The 27,936-nt window shown below is 42.0% G+C and overlaps 2 protein-coding genes across 2 annotated transcripts; one reads left to right on the forward strand and one right to left on the reverse strand.

Annotated features, from left to right (window-relative positions):
• Window positions 1–7,155: 7,155 nt before the first annotated feature.
• LOC310772594 (breast cancer type 2 susceptibility protein-like) lies at window positions 7,156–16,774 on the forward strand. The gene is made up of 16 exons (XM_083632432.1): window positions 7,156–7,161; window positions 7,254–7,323; window positions 7,404–7,909; window positions 7,994–8,184; window positions 8,349–8,536; window positions 8,634–8,804; window positions 10,479–10,851; window positions 10,936–11,091; window positions 11,182–11,329; window positions 11,407–11,519; window positions 11,628–11,829; window positions 12,858–13,024; window positions 13,152–13,290; window positions 13,396–13,652; window positions 16,087–16,230; window positions 16,341–16,774. Exons 3-16 carry the CDS (start codon window positions 7,420–7,422, stop codon window positions 16,698–16,700), a joined length of 3,099 nt encoding a protein of 1,032 aa, XP_083488558.1. The 5' UTR covers window positions 7,156–7,161; window positions 7,254–7,323; window positions 7,404–7,419; the 3' UTR covers window positions 16,701–16,774.
• A 2,521-nt stretch (window positions 16,775–19,295) lies between these two features.
• LOC310773310 (CD9 antigen-like) lies at window positions 19,296–20,054 on the reverse strand (the record flags this gene model as incomplete). The annotated part of the gene is made up of 1 exon (XM_083633186.1): window positions 19,296–20,054. The coding sequence occupies one exon, from the start codon at window positions 20,052–20,054 to the stop codon at window positions 19,296–19,298; it is 759 nt and encodes a 252-aa protein (XP_083489312.1).
• Window positions 20,055–27,936: the final 7,882 nt, after the last annotated feature.

Raw genomic sequence — 27,936 nt, forward strand, 5'->3', positions numbered from 1 at the left:
TGTCAATATCTTATGCAAAATTATTAGGGCCTATTACCAAAAACAAATAATGAGGGGGGAAAAGTCTTTAGGAATTAACAAGTCTGAGTCCTCGTCTTCAACTTCCAAGTCCAAATGCATGAACACTCAAGTCCATGTCGAGTCATGAGTCCTGAAAATGAGTCCAGTCCGACTCGACTACAACACTGCACACAGTATATTTATTTCTAAGTATATTTATTTCTACACTTTGTAGAATGATACTGAATGTATGGTAGATAGATTCTCAGGCCTTGCTGTACAGTACAGCACCTGCATCTCAATATTGAATCAAGCCAGTGAAACACAAGTTTATTTTTGAAAAAGTAAAAGAAATCATAAAAAATAATTTTGTCTTCTGCCAATGCTCTGATGCAATTGTTCCCAAACTGTGGTCCTTGGGTTTTGGCCTATTTTCGGAAATATCGCGATATTCAGGAAATATCACGATTTTGAAAATCCACTTTCAGAGGCTCTAACGTGAGCCCGAGTGAAGTTTCTGGTATCATATGATACTAGAAGACCTAAGGCATCGATTGGTACCAACCATGCCATGCTAGCAGGAACGTGGCAAAAATAAATAACGCTACAAAGTTAACCTAAATTTTGGCGTTGGAAAAACATTTTCAAAGTGGTGTGTGTGTGTGTGTGTGTGTGTGTTTTAAACCAGTAGCCTTATGTTCTTATTTAGCCTTTGTGATGCTATTGCATAGTTAACTCAGCAAATCTTTATAGTGGGAAAACATTTTGGTATCTACAGTGGAAGTGGTCCCTGGGGAATTTTGTTTGGTACTTGGTCTGAAAATGTTTGGAAACCCTGTGTTGGTGCAATTTCAGCTCGCCTACCAGATCGGCTCGGGCACGCTTTGTGATTGGCTGTACGTCGGACATGTGGGATTAATGTGGGCAAAATGGCCGACCACTTTAGATTAGCTAACAAGCCACCCTACTGATGTTATCAGACATGATAGCCATTAACAATATGAATCATACAAACATTCAATGATCATGATTCAAGTGTTACAAGATGATTTCTCATAAACATGAGCCTTTTCGAAAATAAATGTGAGAGTTTAACTTAATCTGTAGTTGTGGACCCCGAGCCAAGCACATCTGGTAGGGCGAGCCGATCCTGTACCTACACCTTCTCTAATGCTTTAAAATGTGACAATGATTCAGGTCAGACTCAATAGATGACACCATGCGTGCTGCGATCCAAAATGTTAATTCCCTGAGACAGCAAGAAGTAATGTTGCACTGAAAGATTAATTTGACTATATGTACCCTTACAACCTACTGTCAGTCAGCTTGGACTTAGCTGCAAGTACACAGTTGAAACTTGCACTTAATAATCACAGTAGCAGTTTAAATTTGGACTCATATTTACACAAGAGAGTCCACTTTGAATTGCCCCTGTAACTCACTGTTTATCTTTCTTACTTTTTTGTAGTTTGTGCGGAAGCTTTTCCCCTCTCTTTCAAACGTATCCAGAGTTACAGCAGTGTCATCTCAAAATAATGGGCCCACAGTTGATCAAGGTAGAGTGTGTTATTCCTTTACATTTTGATAGTGTTTAATACGGTACAATAGGTCTAAATATGACTGAGATAACTGTATATTGCAGTATATTTACAGTTTGACGGAGTTAGATTGCATAATGTGAAATAATATTGATTGTTGCTCTGAATTCAACAGCTGTCGATTCCCCTGAGGCTGGTCAGGATAGAAACTCTCACGACTCTCAGGAGTGTTCACTGAAACAGAGTGTCAGCGACTGGAGGCAGACTGTACCGGATGCCATTGAGGATGGCGAAATTCGCAGCACAGTGGCAAGTGTTCTTGATGGGGCTGAAAATGTTCTCTCCATATTCTTCACCAACAGTAGTTCAGCATTGCGAAGAGTGAAAGCTGACAGAATCAAAAGGAAGCAAAGCATCTCAACAAAAGAACCAAATAGCTTCACAACAAACGATGTGGCGTCCAGTGAAAGAACAGGTGAACAGAGAACAGATGATCAGGAACTTGGCAGAGTTCCTTCATCCCCACGCTCGAGAGGCCAGGTGGGAACTGGAGATAAGGGGGTCATGCAGTGGTCACCATTGAGTTTATCTGAAATTTCACGCTGTGCCATGGATACGTCTTGCAACGTTAATGATGCTGCTAAACCGTCGCAATCCAATGTTGCAACAGAACATCTGGGAAGTGACACTGATCCAGGCCAACTAGTTAACCCATCATTCAAGAACTCTGACTACATGTTTACTAGGAATAAAAGAAGATTTGTATACACTGTTCAGAAGTCCAAACCTCAAGTACAAGGAAAAGAGACACCAACTCAGAAGACAGAATCATCAACAGGCGATCCAGTCTCTGGTAACATGCTCCGCTATTCTTTTCTAGATTTACACATTATCCTCACAATCTGATTTTCTCATGCTTGTAATGTAAACATATTCATTCAGAAACGCTACAGTGCAGTGGTTGTCAAAGTGGGGTACGGGGACCCCCAGGAGTCCTTGAGGGGGTTTCCAAGGGACCCAGCAATTTTCACTATAATCCCATTCATAAGTAACACAATGACAGAATTTAATTTATGGCTATTTTGGTCGTGAATTTCATAAACTTTCTGTAATAAAACATCGAAAAGCAAAAAGTCTTACCGGATGAGGGACCCTGGGACAAAGTCATATCAAATGGGGGTCTGTGATCTAATGTGTGTCAGGTTAGGGGGTCCTTGTAAACCACTGCTATAATGCAATCATTTAATTTCTGTGTGAACATGGAAATAAATCATCTTCATTACATTAATCTATGTTAATCATGATGCTTTTTTTCAGGACAAGAGCTGAATGTGAAGCAGCTGGGAAATGCGCCAGATGAGTCACAGTGTAATAATATCAAGAGGAAAAGCTGTGGTGGGAGACATGAGATGCAAAAACGAGGAAACGTGGTTGAAGAAAATCAAGCTCCCTCTCTGCCAGCAAAAGGCCAGGATCATGACGATTCACAGCTTTGCAGAGCTTTTGCACAAGACTTCACTCCGATGCCAGACCCTGGTAAACTGAGCAAAGTTGAAGAGGACACATCTCGAAATGGCTTCTCCCCATCAGCTTGTCTGTCAGCCTTGAAAAGAAATAAGCAGAAATCAAGTCATAGCGGAACAAGCCTTCACCGTGACTGTAATGGCATCAATCACAAAAGACATGAACCGAGCACTTACCTAAAGAACTCTAAACTTGAGAGCACAATGAGTGACAGCGGGTTTCAGTCCGCCATGGCAGATGTCACTCAAATGACTACATCAACATCGATTCTTCCCGGTTCAGAGAAAGATGCTCAAAGTCCACCATGGCCTGATTTTAAAGCCGGGATCACCAAGACTACTCCTTTTCAAGCTTTAACTACAGAGAAGGGAAACACACATTTGGATGATGTTATGGAGGGAACTGTAACTGATGCCAAGTTATCCCTCAGTCTTGTCAAACAGATCCCTGACACACAGAGCAACATGTACACAGAGAGCACATTGGCACGACTACCTAGTGGTGCAATAGGAGCTGTCAATGAGAGAAACTGTATTCAACAGAACGGTCAAGTTAAGGCCAACAGGCCACAGCATACAGCTGTTCCTACTGCCCCTATCCACGGATTGGGATTCAAAACGGCTTCAAATAGGGCTATAAAGATTTCCCCGGTCAACTTGGAGAGAGCCAAGCGTCTGTTTCAAGAGACTGAGGGTGAAAGGTCTTTCGGTGATCAACCCACCAAATGTAGGCGTAACCCTGGAGATGAAGTTGACCCGACTCATGAATCAGTGGAAAACAGCATCTCTACCCTGCCTCCTTCCAGGGTAAAGTGTGGAGATATCCAGTGCCTTTTGACAGCTTCACAAAAAGCTGATGTCACAGACATATGCAGTCTTTTGGAAGAGGCAGATACCCAGTTTGAATTTACACAGTTCAAAACTGCCACGCAAAACCAACATTCTCAAGATGACGCCCCTCCTCCCCCCCAAAGAGCTGACAAAGAACTAGACCATGATTTTCTCAAAGGTATAGATTTTGATGACAGCTTTAGTTCAGATGCTGAAAAGCATTTGGCAGATATGTCACCTGACAGAGTGAGCTCAATTTCCCATGGTAAAACAAGTTTTAAGGCAACTATCATGAAAAGTGCATCCACTGGTATGCCATTCTGTAGTGCAGCGAAAACAGAAAATGGCTCATCTGGCGAGGCATTTCCCATTTCCAAGCAGACCTCTGAAGGCCTCGCCAGTATTGTTCCGACTACACTGGACAAAGCTGGACACTGTGAAACAAACAAGCCCGAGAAGAAAAATCCCTTGATGTTTGGTGTGGGCTTTCAAACTGCTGGAGGAAATGTTTTGAACGTTTCCAACAAATGTCTGAACAAAGCTAGAGCTTTATTTTCAGATTTAGAGGAGAATCCTGTGACCATCTCACATACTGATGACAATGATATTGTGACCACTCGCAACAATGACTTTTTGCATAGTAAAGAAGGTGACTCTATGTTCACAGATAACCATAATATTAACACTAGGGAGAAGACTAAAGTCTGTTTTCCAAATCTGACAGAAACTCTTTGTTCAGATGGAAGGATCTCAGGCATTCGAAATGATGAACACACTACAGAAAGTTATGAGCTTGAAAACAGCAAAATGGACACAACTACATGTCAAAAAGGGTTCCAGATGGCCAGTGGAAAAGGGATCGCCATCTCGACAAAAGCTATTCAAGAGACAAATGCTTTCTTCAAAGACTGTGATGTTATGGACAATGGTGATGGCATGTCAAAACATAAGCAGTCTATATTACCTGTGACTGGAAGTGTGCGGGATAAGAAAAACTCTTATAACTTGAACACTTTTGAAGAATCTGTCAAAGGTTACACTGGATTTGAAAATGTCGGACCAGCTGCCGACAATGCAAAGCTACTACGCCTTGATGATGAGCAGATACATAATGGTGGTTTTAAGAAGACATTGGCTTTGACTAATGCAGCTTCTTTCCATGGAAACCCATCTTTGATCGCAAAGCCACTCTCTTCAGCCTTGCCCACAACATCGAAGAGTATTGGTGCCTCTGTCATCTGTAGATTGAGCAATACCAGGGGTTTCTGTACAGCCAGTGGAAAGAAAGTATCTGTGTCTGATGATGCAATGACAAAAGCAAAGTTTATTTTGAACGAATGTGATGAATTTGAGGACAGAAACCAACAACAGAGACAAAAAGCAAACACCTCAAGAACAGGTCATCTACCCAGTCCAATTCAGGCTTCACCACCACAAAAAGGTGCTGATGTTGGTGATGAAAAGGAAAGACCACAAAAAGGTGGATTTCAGACAGCCAGTGGCAAAGGCGTAACCATTTCAACTACAGCTCTTAAGAAAGCCAAAGCCATGTTGAATGAATATGATGGAGTTGAGGATGAAAAGGAAAAAAGGCCAATACATCCCAAAATGCATGATGCACCACCAAGGAATAGTGGATTTTTTGCAGCCAGTGGAAAGAAGGTATCTGTGTCTGATGATGCAATGACAAAAGCAAAGTTTCTTTTGAATGAATGTGGTGAATTTGAGGACAGAAACCAACAACAGAGACAAAAAGCAAACGCCTCAAGAACAGGTCATCTACCCAGTCCAATTCAGGCTTCACCACCACCACCACCACAAAAAGGTGCTGATGTTGGTGATGAAAAGGAAACACCACAAAAAGGTGGATTTCAGACAGCCAGTGGCAAAGGCGTAGCCATTTCAACTACGGCTCTTAAGAACGCCAAAGCCATGTTGAATGAATATGATGGAGTTGAGGATGAAAAGGAAAAAAGGCCAATACATCCCAAAATGCATGACGCACCACCAAGGAATAGTGGATTTTTTGCAGCCAGTGGAAAGCCAGTAGCATTTTCATCTGAGGCCCTACAAAAGGCAAAAATGCTTTTCAATGACATCAGTCTCAACACAGAGATCCCAACTGTTTCAGACACAAGGAAGACTGATGCAAACCTGGAATATGCTCAACATACTACAGAGAAAATAAATTGTGCTTTCACAACTGCCAGGGGAAGAAAAGTTCACGTCTCAGAGAAAGATCTTCTACAAGCAAAGAACCTTTTGAATGAATTTGCTGATGGTGGGAGTTCAGATTCTACAATGACTCCAAGGTCTTACTCGACAAGCTCACTTGACACCCATAGGTCTGATCTGTCAAACATGAATGTTTTGGAATCCAACTTGGATCTCACCACAGCCAGTAAGAAGGAGACTGACTGTGTAAAAGAGACTTTTAGAAAGCCAGGTGTGCGTGGTTGCAGTTTTAGCACAGCAAGTGGCAAATGTGATTCTGTGTCAAAGAAGGCACCTCAAGAAACATTTAAGTTCAAAGACGGCATAATTCCACCATCAGAGGAGGACAACCTCCTTGGAAGGCCTGGAGAGAAAAGGGCAGGAATGGTGGACTGCAGAATGGATCAGACCAGCCGCAGTGATTCGCTGACGCATCAGTTCACAAGGCCAGAGGTGCCATCATCGCTGCTAAACTTTCAATCACTTCACCTCAGTGGCTGCACTGACACCCAGCAGAAGCTCTTTGCACAGGAAGCCATGGACTGCACGAAGGCTTTGTTAGACGATGAGGATCTAGCTGGCCAGAGTCTTACCATGACTTTAGAAAACATGCCGCTGCAAGATAAGCCTGAGTCCAGCAATGGATCTGGAGAGACACGAAAAGGAATAGGGAAAAGACCAGTAGAGGATGCAGATACGACTGGTAAGTGGCTCTATTTGAATGCAGTAATTCAATCAAACTGAATAACCACACCAGAAATTCAAATTGTTTAATGTTAATCTTTTAGGACTGTGTGATGATGGCTGAAATAGATAACATATATTTTGTTGAATTGCTGTTGCAAAATCAGTTTAAATGTTGACATATGATTAAACTCAATGAATGTGCAGCCCTAGCATTTTGCATTCAAACATTTGCATTGTTTTTTCTTTCTTTCTGTTTCACAATTTTCTAGGTCAACCTCCCCTGAAAAGACGATTATTGGAAGAATTCGACAGAACTGTGGATAGTCCGAGAGGGTCAACACTCCATGCTGCAAAAAGTTGTCCAGATGGTAAATCACTGGCGGTGTAACTTATTACCTGTAGCCTGCATATATGAAGTCTAACTGAAATGACTTGAAAATGTATATTTTACTTGATTAAGGTATAACGAAAGACCGGAGAGTTTTCAAGTACAGCATCTCTCTTCATCCAAACATCACCAAGCCTTACAGGTGAGCCGCCTGTGAAATGTTGTCAAGCAATTATCGCAAAAGTTATCAACCCACTGATATCTCACTTTTTAATCTTACAGAGATGGAAAAACCTATATGGAAACCAGATTGCAAACGAGAGAGCCAGTCCTAGCAAAACCACATCCAACCATTGGAGAAGGTAGTCCTTCACATTCCAAGATGTCAACGTTTGTTCCTCCATTCCATAAGAAAACGATGACGGAGACACCCAAGAGTAATACGCCAAAAGACGACAAAAGAACACCTCCTGTGTTTAACCCTCCTTTCAAAAAACAAAGAATTCTTGTCAAAGAGAGCTCAACTAAGCCACAGACAAAGGCAGATAAATGCCAACATCCCTATGCAACGCCTACTACAACCGACACGTATGTCCCACCCACTAAGAAAACACAAAGCCTTACAGAAGTAACTGAAAGTAACGGCAAAGAAGATATTCAGACATCCGCCGTAGGTGAAACTGCCGATAACGAACTTAAGAATCATCAAAATCTTCCTTTTGGCCATGGGACAGAGGATTATCCTGCACAGACATCAGGTGTGGAGGACAGATTATCTAGAAGTCAAGGTAACCCCCCCGCCCCCGATGAGGTCAATATAATACACTGTATAACATGATATACAATAACAATGTGTTTTGCTCTATTAACAGACATGGTTCAGAATATTCAGAACTTCCAGCTTGCGCGGGATATGCAGGACATGAGACTCAGGAAAAAGAAGCGTCAGACCATTCGTCCTCTACCCGGGAGCTTGTTTCTCGCTAAAACCTCAGGGGTGGATAGGATCCCCTTAAAGGATGCAGTAAATGGACGGTCCCCTGCCCAGCACACCCCAAAACAGGCAAGGCCAGCAGCATTGCAACTGTGCTTTTGAGGTTTTACTCGCTATAGATAACGTTCAAGAAACTGATATTGCTACACATCGCTTTACTTTTTTAGTTTAGATGGTTGAAAATTAAATATGTTTGATGTAAACAATTCATTTTTCTCTTCTTTTCTTTTCAGCTGTATGGCTATGGAGTGCATCGGCATGTGGCCGAGATCACTAGTGAGACTGCAGGATCTTTCCGCTTCAATTTCCAGCATTTCTTCAAACGGGAATTATTCATAGATGGAGGTGGCGTTCAGCTTGCTGATGGAGGATGGCTGATCCCGAGGAATGACGGGACTGCAGGGAAAGAAGAGTTCTATAGGTATAAATCGGACTTTAACATTGTTGAACTGATTGTAATGCTGCAGATGCAGCAGGTTGTACTGACTCTCGTTCGTGTTGTCCTACACTGTCCACAGATCATTATGTGACACCCCAGGCGTGGATCCTAAACTGATCAGCGAGGAATGGGTGTACAATCACTACCGGTGGATAGTGTGGAAGCAGGCATCCATGGAAAGATCTTTTCCGGGAACAATGGGCAGTCTCTGTCTCAACCCAGAGCAAGTTCTCCTACAACTCAAGTACAGGTATGTATGATTCAAATTTAGTATGTAGTTGTAGTAGTAGAAATAGAAATAGTGTGATTGTTACATACTACTACTGACATACCTGCACTAACCCTGGAATGTTTAGATTAGGTGGCTGGTGAATGGTGGTTGTGGTCTGATGGTCCTGTAGATTTATGATGGCATAGTCCAATGTCGATATAGTATTCTGTTACATCACCACATGGCCATCTTGGTTGGAAAATAACAAGTGATTGTAATCAATTAACAGGTGAGTACAATCAAGTGACACAAACAGCCAATGAGCTGTGTGTATTGTAGCGCCATATTGGTAGGAAAATGCTTGTGACATCATGGGAATACTATGAATAGCAGTGGTTCTCAGATTTTTTCACATTAAGGACCCCTAAACTGACAAAAATTAGACCACGGAACCCCATTTCATAGGATTTTGTCCCACGGACCCCATTATGATAATAAGATTGATGCTTTTAGATGTTTTATTACAGAAAGTGTATAAAAACCATGCCATGACCAAAATAGTCATTGTGTTACTTATGAATGGAATTATAGCTCAAATAAATTACCCCTCTTTTGGCTGGGGACCCCCTGGAACACCCTCAAGGACCCCTGGGGGCCCCCGGACCCCCATTTGAGAACCACTGCTCTATAGTCACCATTTATGGGCTCATATAGGATTCTTTTGACTTCAGAAATTGGCTTCTGTATGAATTCTCCCCTTGGGGTGGGGGGGGGGGGTCGTCATGGGTTTAGGTTTTGTTGGGTGGGGGTGGGGGAGTATAACCCTTGGTTCACACATACGCCTTAAGCGACGCTTAAAGCTACGCTTTAAGCTACGCCTAGGCATATAGGCATTGCTTCATGCACGCTAGGCGCCTATTTGCGTTCACACAGGACGCCACACTGAAGCCCCGCTCTGCGCTACGCTGATCACATGAGCAGTGGTTTTTTACACTTTTCAGATCTGATTTATAGCATGGGTGAGTAATATAAACCTATTTTTTATTGTAATGTGCAAGTGACGATGTCTGTCTATTTCCTGGCCGGCTGTAATTGTTATTTTTCCTCGGGTAATCATGTGACTATGAGTCATCAACACCATGAGTGATACATGCATTGAGACAGGGGGGGTATATATACATCTGACAGAAAAGACGTTAATAGAGGAACACATGAAGGACAGCTCTCCTACTATGCACTCGTTAATGCTGAAAAATAGAACAGACGCCTAAACGATAAATGCAGCGCAGCGTAGGCGCAGCGTGAGCGTGGCTTCAGCGCAGCGTGGCAGCGGTATGTGTGAACGCTCTCTTCTGTTAACAAGGACGCCTAAATTTTATGCGTTCCTTATGCGTTGCTTAAAGCGTCGCTCTAGGCGTGTGTGTGAACCCGCCGTAAGAAGCATAGTCCTACACAAACAAACAAACTCTGGTATCATACATAGCTATTGACATTTTGCATAGACTTCACAAAATAGTTGATCCACAGAGAATCCATCTTTTCTTAAACATATCTCCAGTCTTTTATAAGCATATAACAAAAATCAATTCAACGTCATTTTGCTATAAAAGTACACATTTTGGCACATGAAGAACAGTAGTAGTCATTAAATTAAATGTGATAATAGTGATAGTATCAATGTTTGTTCTGCTACGTGTTTGCTTATTTTGTCAGATATGATGTAGAGGTGGACCACAGTCGCAGGCCGGCTCTGAGAAAGATCATGGAAAAGGACGACACAGCAGCCAAAACCCTGGTTCTCTGTGTTAGCGGAGTCGTCTCCAGGGGTCACAACCGGACCAGACCGAGTCGGAGTGACGTCAAGACCCCACAAGGTGCTGATACCAAGGTTGAGAACCCAGTTGCAGTGGTTTGGTTAACGGATGGATGGTATGCCATTAAAGCCCAGCTGGACGTCCCCTTGACTGCCATGCTTCACACGGGACGACTGGCCGTTGGTGGGAAGTTGATCATCCATGGAGCCGAGCTGGTGGGGTCCCAAGACGCCTGCCCGCCTCTAGAGGCACCCGAATCTCTCATGTTAAAGGTACTGTCCCAAGCAAAACAAGTAATACACAAGTTGTTCTGCCTATCCACACAGACCAAGCTGACTGATCGTTTTTGTTTTAAGATTTGTGCCAATAGCAGCAGACCAGCGCGATGGGATACTAAGCTGGGATTCCACAGGGATCCCCGGCCATTCCTGCTTCCCGTCTCTTGTTTGTACAGCAATGGCGGCTCAGTAGGATGTGTGGATATTGTCATACTGAGAAGCTACCCCATCCAGGTGCGTTTAGTGTTGTTGCATTCAGCATACTGACTACTGGCTGTTAATTTTACGATCGTTTTTGACAGTGTGCTTGTAATTTTTTCCCAGTGGATGGAGAGGAAATCAGATGGAGGCTTTGCGTTCCGTTGTGACCGTGCAGAGGAGAAGGAGGCGAGACGCTACAACAGCAGCAAGCACAAAACAATGGAGATCCTTTTTGCCAAGATTCAGACTGAATTTGAAAAGGAGGAGAAAGGTAGGGCATTTATTTTAATTGTGCGTGTCATGTATTGGCTAAAATGGAATTGGTTTTAAAAAGTCATGATCTTGTAGGTATTAACAAACCTCGAGGTAGAAGACGGACCCTCAGTCGTCAGGATATTGAGAGTCTGCAGGATGGAGAGGAGCTGCATGAAGCGGTGGAGAAAGACCCACTTTACCTGGAGGTGAGAGACTCTGACCTGACATACACTGGGTTTCTCAGTTAACAAGATAACTTGTTGCACTGTATTGCTCTGGAATTTCAGTCGCATACTTATTCTTTTGTGTGCAAGGCTGATTTGAGTGAACAGCAGTTGGAGACTCTACATACCTACAGGCGCTCTCTGGTAGAGAAAAGGCAGGCTGAACTGCAGGAACGGTACCGTCGAGCCCTGGAGAACGCACAGGAGGGCGACGGGAGCTGTCCCAAACGAGATGTGACTCCTGTATGGAAACTGTGCATCGCTGACGTCAGGGACCATCTTGGCACGAGTGGTATTTCTTTTGTTCTATTCAGCTCAATACTAATAATGACTTTTACTCTTATTCTCCACTGCAGGGGTGCCAAACTCCATTTCATCCTGGGCCACATCAGCATTATGGTTGCCCTCAAAGGCACAGTTGTAAATGTAACACCATATAAATGTATCTAGCCTACTTGTTATCGTAATACATAATTGCCTCTGATTCGATTATTGTTTTATAGTAATAAAATAATAACAATAATTAATAACTAGCTCTGAAAGCAGAATTATAGGAAAGAGAATGGCAGGCAACCAGTACTATAACTATTATTATACAATAATTACAATTCATTAGAAAAAAGATATATACAAAGTAGTATAAGTAATAAAGTCATCATAACACCATTTTCAGTTTGTGTAGTCTACAAGGAACATTTCAAATTCAAAATGTATATTGGTTGGTAAGAGAATAATAATTCAAAAATGGTTCTGGACATAATGTGGATGAAGCTGAAGTGGGATGTTCATGCTTGACAACTGCTGTATTTGAAGATGTCTGTGAGTTAGGGAAAATGTAAAAAGAATAACAATATATATATATACATATTTTTTATATATATATATATATATATATATATATTTGTTTTTATATGTATGTATATACCGGTATGTATGTATGTATTGTATGTATGTGTGTGTATGTATGTATATATATATATATATATATATATATATATATATATATATATATATATATATATATATATATATATATATATATATATATATTCAATTGCCCCTGGTCTCCCCTACGGCCACCGCCGTTTGGCTCAGAGGAAGAATGACAGGTCTCAATGAATCAAAGCCATAGAATTATATTGCGCAAATTGTATTTTTGCTAGCTCTCACGGGCCACATCAAATTAGGTGCCAGGCCGGATTCGTCCCGCGGGCCTGGAGTTTGACATGTGCTCTAATGCAAGCCTTGCCATTAGGTTCTCCGTCTATATTCCATATATTGATGCACTTGATTTGAACTCCAGTTTTCTCCTGCTTTCAGTTCACCTACTGAACCTTTGGCGACCTTCCAGCGATCTGCAGTCTTTGCTGAAGGAAGGATGTCGATATAGAGTCTATAACCTCACCGCTTCTGAAGGAAAAAAACGAGCTGGTATTGCAGCTGTTCAGTTCACTGCCACGAAGAAAACACAGTTTCAGGACCTACAGGTACTATAAAAATAAACTACCTGTGCCACACACATAATCTGCATATAGAAGTATACATACTACTACTATATTAATGTAAACAGACCACACACATTTTCTCAGATGTATTATTTGCTTTATTGTTCAGGCCTCACAGGAATGGCTATCAGTGCATTTCCAGCCTAGGATATCTGCCAGTTTTCTTGATCTTCGAAGTCCCGAATTCCACCCACTGTGTGGAGAGGTTGATGTCGTTGGATATATCATCTCTATCATAGATGGACAGGGTAGGCCATTTTTGTTCTGCTTCAGTTGCTATCCTTACTGCATCGTTTATTGAAACGTTTACTGTATTGATTATTGAAATGTTGTGTGACGGATTTTGAACACAGGTTCCTTCCCTGTGTTGTACCTGGTTGATGGGAAGCTGAACTTTGTGAAAGTGCGCTGCTGGACCAGCTTTGCTCAGTCTGGCTTGGAAGACATGGTGAAGCCACTGGTACTGTTGGCTCTGAGCAACCTTCAGCTGGGAGCTCAGTCCTCGTCTCCTATCCCTGCCCTGTATGCAGGAGATCTGACCCTGTTCTCCACAAACCCCAAGGACGTACATCTACGGGAAGCCTTCACCCAACTCAGAAACCTGGTCCAGGTATAATATAGCCGAAAAATCGTAAGGGGACATTCACACTAAAAGCGTTTTTTTCAGTCAGAACGGTATGAAAATTGTGTTGAGAGCGCTTCCATTGTGCACGGAGCGGGTTTTTTGCGCTCCGTTTATTTTCCCCTGCAGTCGCGTGCAGTACAGATCAGAACACAACGACCACAAGGACGGTAGCCAGCTGGTTTTGTCTGTTTGATGTTGTTGACTGTCAACATGAAAGCCAGATGATTGCCAATTCTGGCAGCAGCGGAGGTGCTGAATCCCTCGGGAGGAGAGAAGGTAGGAGGAGTGGAAAACCCGAGCAGCGCGCTTTTCCTCTAATGTTCAACTTTTTTCAGCTTTAAAACGCCCACAGCGCTCCTCCAAAAACAACAGACGCCACCAGCGCTGAAACGCCAGGTGCGTTCATTAAAAGAGGAGCACGTCTAGCGCGTCCTTACATAGAGAATGGATTGCAGAAAGACGCTGGCAGCTCCAAAAACGCTTTTGGTCTGAATGTCCCCTAACAATACCAATATGTTTGTTATTTCAATGCAATCTTTACCATCCACTGATTGTAGTAAGGACACATTAGCTGGCAGGGATGGATGCTCTTAAGTCTGATTTTACTTGCACCTTTTGAACCTTAGATCTGAAGTGATCAGGATCGCATTACCTGATTAAGTCCAGGTATTTTTATGCAAATTTTGATGCATCAAATTAGAAATGCTGATTGGAAATGGCAGAAGTTCCTCAATCACACATTCTGACTTCAGAGTACGAGCTGCTACCTTCAGGCAGACGCTATAGGGCGATTCGTTGCAAGAGCAACAGGTTTAAGTTTTCCTTTCTGCCCACTTCTATAGGTCTACTGAACAATCATCACATTGTTCATAGCACTTAGTGGAGTTAGACTTTTATGATGGTTATTGGACATCTGCATTGCTCTTAACTGTGATACTTTTATTACCATACTGGTGATTGTGCACTTATATTCCGGTCCTACGATGTATTATTGTATTGTTACTTGGTGTGACCTGCGATTAGTACTCATGATGAATATGCTTCTATTTGTATTTATTTTCTAATTTATTGAATTTGCTCCCTACTATGGTTAAGCTGACTCTAGGTCAGCTATACCTACAGTGTGAGTGACTGTTGCTTCAATTGAATGTACAAACGCTGCTAATATGTGTCGTCTGTATCTGTTTTAAAACGCTTATGTGAACTATTGCACTTTGCCCAAGACAAATTTCCCTCGGGACAATAAAGTATATCTCATCATCTCATCTCAATATGACCGAAAAAGATTTTACGCTCACTTGACGAGGAAACTTTTTGTCCATAAAGAAACGCTGTGCTAAACAGCAATATAAACTAATTTGCTAAGTAACGTAGTAAGGTGTACACTACAGTCAAATGCTGTCAAAAATATCTATGCATCATAGCTGCAAGAAATATAAGTATAAGTCTCCCATCTGTGTTGTATGGCCATTAGATTGTGTATTAATATTTTGCAAAGTGCATTTTTGCACTCCGCCAACATGACGTATGGTCAGCATTAACATTTGAGAACAATAACAACTTTAATATTAATCAACGGTTTAAAGACTTCAGTTTCTTGCAGAGCTGTTTTTATTTTTGACTTAGCTAAGTTCTTTCTACAATAAGGAAGCCTTTATTTGCCATCAGATGTGTTATGGTGAACTTCACTTGACAGTTGAATGGAAACATTTCTACCATCATCAGAAGCCTATATAGCCTGTACATATGAGACATACCTGTATAATGGATATTTTCAGGTCAGATTTGAATGCCCAGATGGTGGTCTCAGATCAAAAGGTAAAAATATGTCAACATGATTGTTGAGTCACCCAGAGATAGTTGAAGGGTTAAATGCATGACCTCTGGGCCTCCATGCGTGCCTTGGATGGAACCCACCAGAGCTTAATTTCCCGTTTCCCCTTCCCAAATTCTAAATACAGAATAAAAAGTGTTGAAAAGCATGACCATAACTTGTGTTTTTATCCCATTTTCAATGGCGAAATAAAAGGCTATAGGTTGAGGCCACGTCTCATCATAGACGCTGGTTTAGCTGGCTCAGCCTGGCTGGGGGCGTGGTCAGTGTGGGGTAAAAACCCCCGTTCTATCCATTCAGCAAAGTTAGAATTTAGCTGATAGCCCAGCCCAGGCAGACACGATCAGGGATTTAACCACAGCAGTAAACGCACAGCTGAGCAGACGTCTTGTGTTCTGCTCTAGAACCCCCAAACCTGTAGTTTAGAGACGCAGCACCGTCTTTTGGTGAGTCAGCCCATGAGATATATGGGCGGTTTTACCCCACTCGCGCGCCAGCCGTTTAACATTTTGTGGGGTTCCCAGACATGCGGACTGTCTCTATGGAAAGAAAGCTGACTGTGTAGTTTTCATTGTGTGATTTCAGGGTGACGAGAACTTCTTTACAGTTGCTGAGGAGAGACTTTCACATTTCGTCCAGTCTGACGGCCGGAGTGCTGTCTCTTCTCCAGCTCTGCACCCGAGAACTCCGGGCTGTATAACGGACAGAAGACAAGACACAAGGACCTGCGTGAGTTTTTGTAAAATGTATTCAATATGGTATATTTGACACTGTTCATTGTTGCGTTTGCTCTGTTACCTCTTCATTTTGCTGAACATTTGAGTCTTTTTGTCCTGCAGGTGACAGCTCAGCAGCCAATGCAAAGCTTTGGCTCCTTCACGCCTCTGAGCAGGAACCCCCCTCCAGCAAACTGTTCAGCTGAGAAAGACCCGAAAAGCCAGAAGAGAAGAAGAGCTCTGGACTATCTGTCTCGTATCTCCACTCCACCGCCGCTTTGCTACCAGGCCGCAACGGTCTCTCCATGTGTAAAGAAGACATTCAACCCCCCTCGGAGGTCTGGGACACCTAGCACCTTAAAAACTGTACAGACTCCGGCTCGCAAATCTGTCGTTGAACCCGTTGAAGATGAATGGGTGAATGATGAAGAACTGGCTATGATTGATACTCAGGTGTTACATGTTGGCGATTTAAGTAAATAGATTGTATGATGGTGCTGAATGTACTGTGAAGTCTTGTCTGTGTGAAGTTCCGTTTGTATTTTCCATAGACTGTATAATATTTCACTGGACTCATTAAAAGAGGAAAATTAATTTCATCACTCCATACTGCTCTATGTTCTTCCCTTAGGGTTAGGGTTTTTTACCTTAAAGGGACAGCTCACCCTAAAATCCCAAATACATACTGTATGTTTCCTCTCACCTGTAGTGCTATTTATCCATCTACCGGTACATTGTTTTGTGTTAGTTGCCTGAGTTTTGGAGATATCGGCCCTAGAGATGTCTACCTTTTCTCCAATACAATGGAACTGGATGGCACTCGGCTTGTGGTGCTCAAAGCGACAAAAACATAGATTTGAAAAACTCAACACCAATGTCTCTTTCCAGAAATCACGACCCGGTTATTCAAGATAATCCACAAACCTTGTGAGCAGTTTCATGTAGGAACAATATTCTTTAGACCCAACTACACCTGCTAGCTGTTAGTCCTACATGAAACTGCAGCTAGCACGTTTTTGCCATTTTGAGTACCACAAGCCAAGTGCCATCCAGTTCCATTGTATTGGAGAGAAGGCAGACATCACTAGGGCCAATATCTCCAAAACTCAGGCAACTATAAGACAAAACAATGTAGATTGATAAATAGCACTACAGGTAAGAAGAAAAATATGTAATTTGGATTTTAGGCTGAGCTGTTACTTTAACATTAAATAAATTACATGTATTACCAATTTCAGAAAATATGTTTACGCAATTAGGCTCAACGGTTTCAGAGCAGTGAACATATTTCTTTATTTTTGCTATTTTCATAATAGAATAATAGTAAAGCCTTTCTGTAAAATGGAATGGACCAATCAAAACTATCTCATATTTTAGATTCTTTAAAGTAGCGGTAACATGAGCAGATTCATCTCCAAGGCCTTTGGAGAGAAATTTAATCGGCTGTCTCCAAACCTTTGACTGGTCAGTTTCAGTTGCCATAACGTTGGTTGATCTGTAGGTGGCGACAACTGTCAATCTGTAAACATAAGGGCACGAAATGTTTTGACCGAGCGGGAAAAGCCATGGGGAAAGCTCTTTGGAACATTTATTTCTTCAACAGCAAACTTTTTTTATTTTCTTTTTTTATTATGCTATTACAGATACCGGCTTCATGAACAACATTCAGAGAGCCTAGCATTGATCTGCAGCTACTCATACATATATGTGAGACTGATTAAGTATGATAAATAGAAGTCCTTGAGTTTTAGGGTCTCGTGCTGAGGAGGTGCTTGTTCAGTCTCTTCTTGAAGGCATCAACACTGCTTGACTTCAAATTAGTGCAATGCTATAGTCAATACTACAGTAGTACAGTTAGGCATATTTGAAAAACTAGGCATCTCGCACGCTCGATTCTGAGGCTCACCCGCCCTGCAGCTCGACCGCTGTGCAGACTCACTTGCTGCCTCGCCCACTGTGCGGGCTCCCTTGCTCTTATGACATCACTGATGATGTCACAACTTCCCATCACTGATGACATCACATTTGCTCTTATGACATCACTGATGATGTCACAATGCCTATGACATACAGAACATTGCCCACATGCTCCCTTTTATAATAAGAATGCAATTAATACATACACAGCTATATATACACAGTGGAATCCGCTTATTATAAGTGATCACGGTTATAGTGATCAACCGCTTATAGTCATCAAAAAGCTTGGTCCCAAATCATTCCTATACACATGCCATTTAAATAATTCGATTATAGTGACCAATGCTCCACTTAAAGTGACATTCTGGGCCTTGTCCCACCTCTGTCTACGCAAGACTGCAGAAACATCTGGAGGCCTAACTTACTGTATGGATTTTTAAAGTCAATAACATTCCTTTACTTTATACTGTATTCATGTAATACATATACAGATGTCAATTAAATGGTAATCTGCATGAGAAATAAAAAGAAAAAAAATTGTTAGAATGATCATCTGTTTATAGTGATCAATTTGACCCGTCCCAAGGTGATCACTAAGCACTGTATGTGTGTATATGGTGTGCCAGATGGATGGGTTTGCTTCACATTCTGTAACTTGTGAATTCAATACCGCCCCATCTCGGAGTCAGATTAACAGAAAAGAGCCTGAGGGAAGAAATAGTTGAAGTAAATGCACAATGGCTAGCAGTTCTCTGAGTTTTACGGGAATGCAGCACTTATCAGCTGTAAACAATAGATGTTTAACAGTTTGTGGTAACTCTTTGACTGGGGAAAGAAAGCCTGCAAAATATATATTCTCAGAATCAAGGAGGCCCTTCACTTCATTATCTGGCCAGTGTATGGCATGGCAGTGATGATAATTGTGGTGGCACAGTAACAATTGATTACCCCCATTTTGACCTAACAACACATAAAGGTTACACAATACATAAGTATACAGAATTTGTAGAAAGAAAGGTCCCTTTTCCATATGTACGTGCAAATAACATTTAACTGAAGTTTAGAACTTGAAAATAATGTATGATGATCAGTGTTTTGGCCACAATGTAAACATATAGGCTACTGGCTTAGCCTGAACTCTAGCAATGGCGTTGTTGTTTATGGGGCAGAGAAGTGCAGGGCCGAACTGAGAGTATTCCCTTCAGAGTCACAGTCAGAGTACTCTGTGGTCGCTTTCTGGCATCGCTTGCTCTGTTTGATGTCGAAGACAATGGCGCACACCAGGGCACTCATCAGAAGAGCTCCAGTTCCAACGAAGATGCCCATCACCAGAGGTGCTTTTTCTTCAAACACCCTTGTAATTATTATAGGGCAGGAGGTAGGCTGGGCGTTCTCCCAGATCGTCTCTGGTTTGGGGCACGTCTGTTTAACAATCTCCACCAACGGCACATCTATCAGACCACAGCAGTGGAACATGTTGTGGATGAACGTGAGTGGGGGGAGAATGATTTCGTACTTCACACACAAAGCATACATGCTAGCGTAGAATTCTGTGACGTGCATCCCCGCCTCATCGCTCCTGCTATAGGTGAGAATTCCAATTGCGGTGTCAGCGCCGGCCAGAAGGGCCAGAAGGACGGAGTACACTTTCAGAGCACATCTGTTCTCCTTGTAGGCACCGTGGAACCCAAATGCAACCAAAATCAGCATCACTGAACCGAGAGTAAACAGCGCTGTCACACAGAAAACAAATACACTTGAGTTGGGGTCCGCAATTACAACTTCAAAGATGCCTCTTGTGTTGCTGAACCTCACCCACAAGCCGAGTCCCAAAAAGGCCAACGCCACCACCGCAAAGATGATGTTGAGAATGACGAGGATGTATTTACACACGAGGCCACATCTGTCCACTGCCATGTTGTTGTTGTTGTTGTTGTTGTTGTTGTTGTTGTTGTTGCTGTTGCTGTTGCTGTTGCTGCTGCTGTTGCTGCAGCCCCTCAGGAAAATAAGAGAAGGCACTGGCAAAGTCCGTCGTTGTGATGTTCTTGATCTAATGTAACATTGTCTTGCAGACCAGCAACAGCAGAAATAAACCGGGGAGGGGCCATGGATCTATTAACACTTTCAGTGCCACGGCCCTTGGGCAAAAGGTTGCTTGCTGTGCCACATAGGCCGCAATGCATTTTAAAACAGTCATATAATTTTTTTAATAATTACTATGTAAACACTGAACACGCACAAATAACGATGAGACTCTCTTCTATCACCTGCAAAAAAAAGTTTATTGATCCCATTTTCCGTTCTTTAGTTATGAGCCGGAGAAGATAGCTTGATTGAAGCAAAAACATCCCTTTTTTTCTACGAGCTGAGATAATGAGCCTTTTGTGAAATTAAACATTTCAAGCACATCACTGACTCTGAAGCTAATTTTCTGATGTCTGGGTCTGTCTGGGTGAAGTGTATGCTGCTCTGCTGCTGTGCGTGCTCCCCCCCCCCCCCCCCCTCAACTGCACACGCCTCCTGGGTGTGTCTTATGTGTCTGGTGGCTCTCAGTCTCTGCTGAGTTTGCTGCGCACACACAGTGAATGGTGCGCGACATTCAGCTTTTTGGTTCCGCGTGTGTTTGTCACGGGCTGGCATGCTTCCAGTTCGGAATAATAAGGCTGATTATGTGAATGTGCTGTTGCAGCGTACATGGAGGTGCTCAGTTGTGACAGCGGATGCTGCTGCTGGGGGCACAGCTGGCGTTGTGCTCTTTTATGGAGGCACGTCGATGCATACGGACGGATGCGATGCGATTTCCTCATTTTCCCCAGTGACTATTTCTGTGTGTTTGGCTCCTTTTTCTCTGATCAGGAGAGTGCTGTCGCCACCTAATGGGTTTGTAAAATAGGTTATCGACCTCCAATAGCTACAATATTGTTAGAGGCGACGTAAGAAGCTTAGATCGACACCCCCCCGTCAAAAAAACAATTTGGAGTTATGACGCCATTTGGCGTCGCTGGCACTGTACGGTAAATTTCTAATGACGCCATATGGCGTCGCTGGCACTGAACGTGTTAAATTAACTGATGTTGGCAACTTGCCAACAATAACACCGAAGAGCGTGGAAGCAAAGAGTGGACACACGATTGCATTTTTGAAACAGTCGCTAGAGGCGCTGCGGCAGCGCCAAAGCAGCACCGCTGCTTGCCCCTCAGTACTGTAGTCCGCATACAGTATGACTAGTAGGCTACTACTGACTACAGTAGGCCCTACTGAAAGGGGCGCCTGATTTCGAATCGCACATAGGTTACGCAAAAACCACGCCCTGTGCCCGCCTACGCAGCAGTCAAGCGCCGGGATTGGCCAGGCGCTCATGCTCATGTTGGGCTCTCTGTTACAGGGACACCATTCCTGTGAAGCAACAACACCAAGCGAGGCTGCAACGAGGATATTGAAAGACAAAATCCTACATAGCACCAAAGCATACAATGTATTTTAATGTTATTTGACTTTCTGACCACCCGCCTCAGTGCTTATTATGAGGCCAGAATAACAGATGCTGCTGGCCATTGGGAAGGCTAACCCTTTACTTTTGGTTTTATTTATTGTGTATGATTCAACTTTTTATCTATGATTTTATATTAGGCTATTGCATGTTTTTGTAGATTGTTGGGAATTCACTGGCCTAGAACAAACGGCTGGACTGGGGGTGGGTGGGGGGGTGCTAGGCATATGTGCTGTAGCCGCTGTAGCCAATTGCATTTTAAAATTTATATTTTTTATAGTTTTCATTTGCAGGTTAAACTGTCAGCTGAGCTGTTATTGAAGCTTTGGCTAAAGGCCTGAATTTTACAATGATGTTTTGAAATAAATGTTTAAAAATCGATTGTGTGTTAAGAGCAATTCAGTTGGTTCATGAAATCGCTGAGCTACGTGCCCAGCGCTTTGTGGTGTGGGAGATTCCAGCTGTCAAAAGAAGACCAGACTTGCTCCTGGCCAATCCCGGCGCTTGACTGCTCTGCGTAGGCGGGCACAGGGCGTGGTTTTTGCGTAACCTATGTGCGATTCGAAATCACGCGTGTAGGACATGTTTACTGGATGCTGTTTTTTCGCCAGTGTCAAATGAGCAGGAATTTCTGAGCAGGAATTTCTTACTTCCGGTCAGGATTTTTCAGAATAAAAGCGATCATTCAAACTCGATAAAATACACAAATTTAAGTGATATCACACAAATTGAATAACAATACACATGGAAAAGGTTATATTCCATTTAGATCTATATATCCTTTGGTATTGTAGTACTAACTACTTCTATATTATTATATTAAGCTTGCTCCAATCAGTCAGAACACAATGAAAACGCTCCGATTTCGAATAAAGATTAAAAATCTAAAGTCAATTGTTCCAGGGCAAACTCACTTGATCCATGTAGAGACATAACCCAGCTATCATAAGGAAGTCATCTTGAGGCTGGATGGGTGCCAATTTTTCTGTTTTGGACATGTATGTACAGTGTCAAGTGAGCAGGAATTTTATAGCTGTCCGCTCCCATTCAGAACACAATGAAAACGCTTCGATTTCGAATAAAGATTAAAAATCTAAAGTCAATTGTTCCAGGGCAAACTCACTTGATCCATGTAGAGACATAGCCCAGCTATCATAAGGAAGTCATCTTGAGGCTGGATGGGTGTCAATTTTTCTGTTTTGGACATGTATGTACAGTGTCAAGTGAGCAGGAATTTTATAGCTGTCCGCTCCCATTCAGAACACAATGAAAACGCTCCGATTTCGAATAAAGATTAAAAATCTAAAGTCAATTGTTCCAGGGCAAACTCACTTGATCCATGTAGAGACATAGCCCAGCTATCATAGCGAAGTCATCTTGAGGCTGGATGGGTGTAAATTTTTCTGTTTTGGACATGTATGTACAGTGTCAAGTGAGCAGGAATTTTATAGCTGTCCGCTCCCATTCAGAACACAATGAAAACGCTCCGATTTCGAATAAAGATTAAAAATCTAAAGTCAATTGTTCCAGGGCAAACTCACTTGATCCATGTAGAGACATAGCCCAGCTATCATAGCGAAGTCATCTTGAGGCTGGATGGGTGTCAATTTTTCTGTTTTGGACATGTATGTACAGTGTCAAGTGAGCAGGAATTTTATAGCTGTCCGCTCCCATTCAGAACACAATGAAAACGCTCCGATTTTGAATAAAGATTAAAAATCTAAAGTCAATTGTTCCAGGGCAAACTCACTTGATCCATGTAGAGACATAGCCCAGCTATCATAGCGAAGTCATCTTGAGGCTGGATGGGTGTAAATTTTTCTGTTTTGGACATGTATGTACAGTGTCAAGTGAGCAGGAATTTTATAGCTGTCCGCTCCCATTCAGAACACAATGAAAACGCTCCGATTTCGAATAAAGATTAAAAATCTAAAGTCAATTGTTCCAGGGCAAACTCACTTGATCCATGTAGAGACATAGCCCAGCTATCATAGCGAAGTCATCTTGAGGCTGGATGGGTGTCAATTTTTCTGTTTTGGACATGTATGTACAGTGTCAAGTGAGCAGGAATTTTATAGCTGTCCGCTCCCATTCAGAACACAATGAAAACGCTCCGATTTTGAATAAAGATTAAAAATCTAAAGTCAATTGTTCCAGGGCAAACTCACTTGATCCATGTAGAGACATAGCCCAGCTATCATAAGGAAGTCATCTTGAGGCTGGATGGGTGTCAATTTTTCTGTTTTGGACATGTATGTACAGTGTCAAGTGAGCAGGAATTTTATAGCTGTCCGCTCCCATTCAGAACACAATGAAAACGCTCCGACTTTGAATAAAGATTAAAAATCTAAAGTCAATTGTTCCAGGGCAAACTCACTTGATCCATGTAGAGACATAGCCCAGCTATCATAAGGAAGTCATCTTGAGGCTGGATGGGTGTCAATTTTTCTGTTTTGGACATGTATGTACAGTGTCAAGTGAGCAGGAATTTTATAGCTGTCCGCTCCCATTCAGAACACAATGAAAACGCTCCGACTTTGAATAAAGATTAAAAATCTAAAGTCAATTGTTCCAGGGCAAACTCACTTGATCCATGTAGAGACATAGCCCAGCTATCATAAGGAAGTCATCTTGAGGCTGGATGGGTGTCAATTTTTCTGTTTTGGACATGTATGTACAGTGTCAAGTGAGCAGGAATTTTATAGCTGTCCGCTCCCATTCAGAACACAATGAAAACGCTCCGATTTCGAATAAAGATTAAAAATCTAAAGTCAATTGTTCCAGGGCAAACTCACTTGATCCATGTAGAGACATAGCCCAGCTATCATAGCGAAGTCATCTTGAGGCTGGATGGGTGTAAATTTTTCTGTTTTGGACATGTATGTACAGTGTCAAGTGAGCAGGAATTTTATAGCTGTCCGCTCCCATTCAGAACACAATGAAAACGCTCCGATTTCGAATAAAGATTAAAAATCTAAAGTCAATTGTTCCAGGGCAAACTCACTTGATCCATGTAGAGACATAGCCCAGCTATCATAAGGAAGTCATCTTGAGGCTGGATGGGTGTCAATTTTTCTGTTTTGGACATGTATGTACAGTGTCAAGTGAGCAGGAATTTTATAGCTGTCCGCTCCCATTCAGAACACAATGAAAACGCTCCGATTTCTAATAAAGATTAAAAATCTAAAGTCAATTGTTCCAGGGCAAACTCACTTGATCCATGTAGAGACATAGCCCAGCTATCATAGCGAAGTCATCTTGAGGCTGGATGGGTGTAAATTTTTCTGTTTTGGACATGTATGTACAGTGTCAAGTGAGCAGGAATTTTATAGCTGTCCGCTCCCATTCAGAACACAATGAAAACGCTCCGATTTCGAATAAAGATTAAAAATCTAAAGTCAATTGTTCCAGGGCAAACTCACGTGATCCATGTAGAGACATAGCCCAGCTATCATAAGGAAGTCATCTTGAGGCTGGATGGGTGTCAATTTTTCTGTTTTGGACATGTATGTACAGTGTCAAGTGAGCAGGAATTTTATAGCTGTCCGCTCCCATTCAGAACACAATGAAAATGCTCCGATTTCGAATAGAGATTAAAAATCTAAAGTCAATTGTTGCACACACACTCAGACCAGTGAAGATCCAAGATTTGGTTGGTCTGCACGGCAGAGCTCTTTCTGTAGGTCATGTGCAGTAGCTCCTGGTGTGCTCATGAACCCAAAGCAGAACTTCCCTGATGGCATGGCAGTGTAGCCATCAACAAACGAGCGGAGATGTGAATCCCCAATGACAAGGACAAACTGAAAAAGAGAGAAAAAAAACACGGCTACATGTTAATTTTGCCCTTTTATGATTTATGACCCTATTTACAGTCCCTCCTTAGCCCGAAGCTGAGTTGAGAAGGGAGGGAGACTGGCTGCGCTGCATGGAAAGCACTCAGACCTCTCTGGATATAACATAGCCAAGCAAGTAGCTGTACATCTTGGGAACACAATGCCTCACACACATATAGTTAAAACCCTTGGCTAAGACTGGGTGGGTCATGTTGTAACTGCGTAACATCTCTAACAAATGTGAATATGTTTTAAGACAGTTCAATGTCAGCTACATATATGATGCTGCAGGACACTGAACTGCTGCATTGAGAGGTAAACTGTTTATAATTAGTGTAAATTCTGTTGTCTATTGTTGAATTTAGTCATAGTTTTACTCCTATGCCAAATGTCCTTGTTCATTTTTTATCGGCACATAGACCTAAACCTTTCGTTTAGTCAAGTTTTAGTCGACTAAAAGTTTGACTACTTTAGTCTCGTCTTAGTCAGATAAACTAAAAGCCTGAACATTTTAGTCTCTTGTCTTTAGTCTCTAGTCTTGGGGAGAAAGGTAGTCAACATTTTTCGGCATAGATTACGTAGACGAAATTAACACTACTACAACGCTTAGATAATCTTTTGTTTTCACTTATGGAGAGCACGTGATCATGTTGTTGGTTTAAATGGGAAAATTGACGATGCTCACCTCTTTATGATCAGATTCACCCATAGATGGAAGAACAGTCCGATGAGACCGCCCAGAGTGGGGTGACGACAGCCATGCTTGAGGTGTATGTCGTTTTCCATGACGTGGCTGTTCAAAAAGAAAAACAAATCAGTATAGTAGGCTACCGCCATTTCACAAAACACAGTGCAAACAGTGCAGATAAACCAGAACATTTTGTGTGCATAGAATGCCAACTAATTGGGGTCTTGCTTTGCCCCAGGGCCACTTTTGTAAAATGACAAGAGGCCAGGGGCCAGTGAATAAACAATCAATATTATTCTTTTTTCTGTCACGGATTGCATTTATTTTTTATTAGGTTCCCTGAATAGATCTGTATACAAGTAATTATTCTCTCTGATTATCCATAAATCCAGAAAACTGAGGCGTTTGTGATCATAATCCATGTATCCATGGGGTACATGTCTAACAAGAAATAAAAGACCAAAACCAAGATCAATGTCAAACTCACTTTTTCCATGAAGAGTCAGTGGAGAGATGACCTCTGGTTTCCAAGATGTGCTTTTCCTTGTTTCCAGTTAGTCTGTGTGATCTGTGGGGTCTCAGGTGAGGCTTTATGCTCAGAGATGACCAGGCCTCCTCAATACAGGCGGCCAATCAGAGGAAAGATATAAAATTGCCCATTCACACACGTGAAGTACCTACCTTTCACAAGATCACATCATTTTGCATAATGAGCAGTGTTGGGGAAACTACTTTAAAAGCATAGCTTAGGAAGCTACCAACTACTTCACTATAGGGTGAGCAAGTTATTATTTGAGAGACATCTCCTTTGTCTATTTTCATTCAAACATTAAACTAGAGGTTTATCTTAGTGTTCGTATGTTCATACTACATGTTATATATAGTGTAAAAAAAATGAAACGTGCGCTCACTTGACACTGTACATACATCCAGACAGACTCGATATAGGCACAATAAAACAGTTTCATCAGAGTCCTGTCAACCTGGAATCTGGCAAGCTTCCTTAGGCAAAAGAGACGTTGTTGACCTTTTTTGCACAGCATTTCACAGTTTAGATCGAACTTCAACTTGCTGTCAAAAATAGTGCCAAGATATTTATAATTGGTCACCAAGTCTACTGGTTGCCCATGGACAACACTGTCCAAAACACAAACATTGACACCCATCCAGCCTCAAGATGACTTCCTATGATAGATTGATTGATTGATTGATTTATATTTAGTACAATAGTATTAGATAAAGTATGTGACAAAAAGTAATACAAGGATAAAGAACACAGACAGCTGTTCAACTGATTTCCACTGTGGTCCCAAGAAGGATACAAAGAACATTTAATAGGCTACCTACTTCTCACAAGACCACATTGTTCATGCTTTGCATAATGGGTCACCTAGCCTAGCCTATAGCTTGATAATCTCTTCTATTGATGTCTTCCCTATAGAGGCCATAATCAGGTGAGAGGTAGGCCTAGCCTCTATTGACCAGTGTGAGCTAGCGACACACCCTGTTAAGCCTTTCAAGAAATAACACACGGTCTCCTTTGTACAGTATGTCTATTTTCATTCAAACATTAAACTAGAGGTTTATCTTAGTGTTCGTATGTTCATTATATTGGACATAGTTACATTTCTACTTCAATTTTTATGGTTAAAAAAAACGAACTTTATCATGCTTTTACTTTGAAGGCAAAATCATTAAACCCGAGTGAAATTCCTGCTGGCCGGAAGTGAAATTCCTGCTCATTTGACGCTCGTTTTTCACTCACACACCGCTGCTGTAATTCCCTCC

Source organism: Poromitra crassiceps (genome assembly GCF_964638095.1).
Source record: "Poromitra crassiceps genome assembly, chromosome: 3".
Classification (NCBI taxonomy): domain Eukaryota; kingdom Metazoa; phylum Chordata; class Actinopteri; order Beryciformes; family Melamphaidae; genus Poromitra; species Poromitra crassiceps.

Excerpts from the sequence above, each read along its gene's own strand:
- LOC310772594 (XM_083632432.1), top strand. The coding sequence starts at position 7,420 with ATGGAAACCAGATTGCAAACGAGAGAGCCAGTCCTAGCAAAACCACAT. Across the intron at positions 8,805-10,478 it reads CTCCTACAACTCAAGTACAG|ATATGATGTAGAGGTGGACC; the intron begins GTATGTATGATT and ends TTATTTTGTCAG. Across the intron at positions 11,830-12,857 it reads GGACCATCTTGGCACGAGTG|TTCACCTACTGAACCTTTGG; the intron begins GTATTTCTTTTG and ends TCCTGCTTTCAG.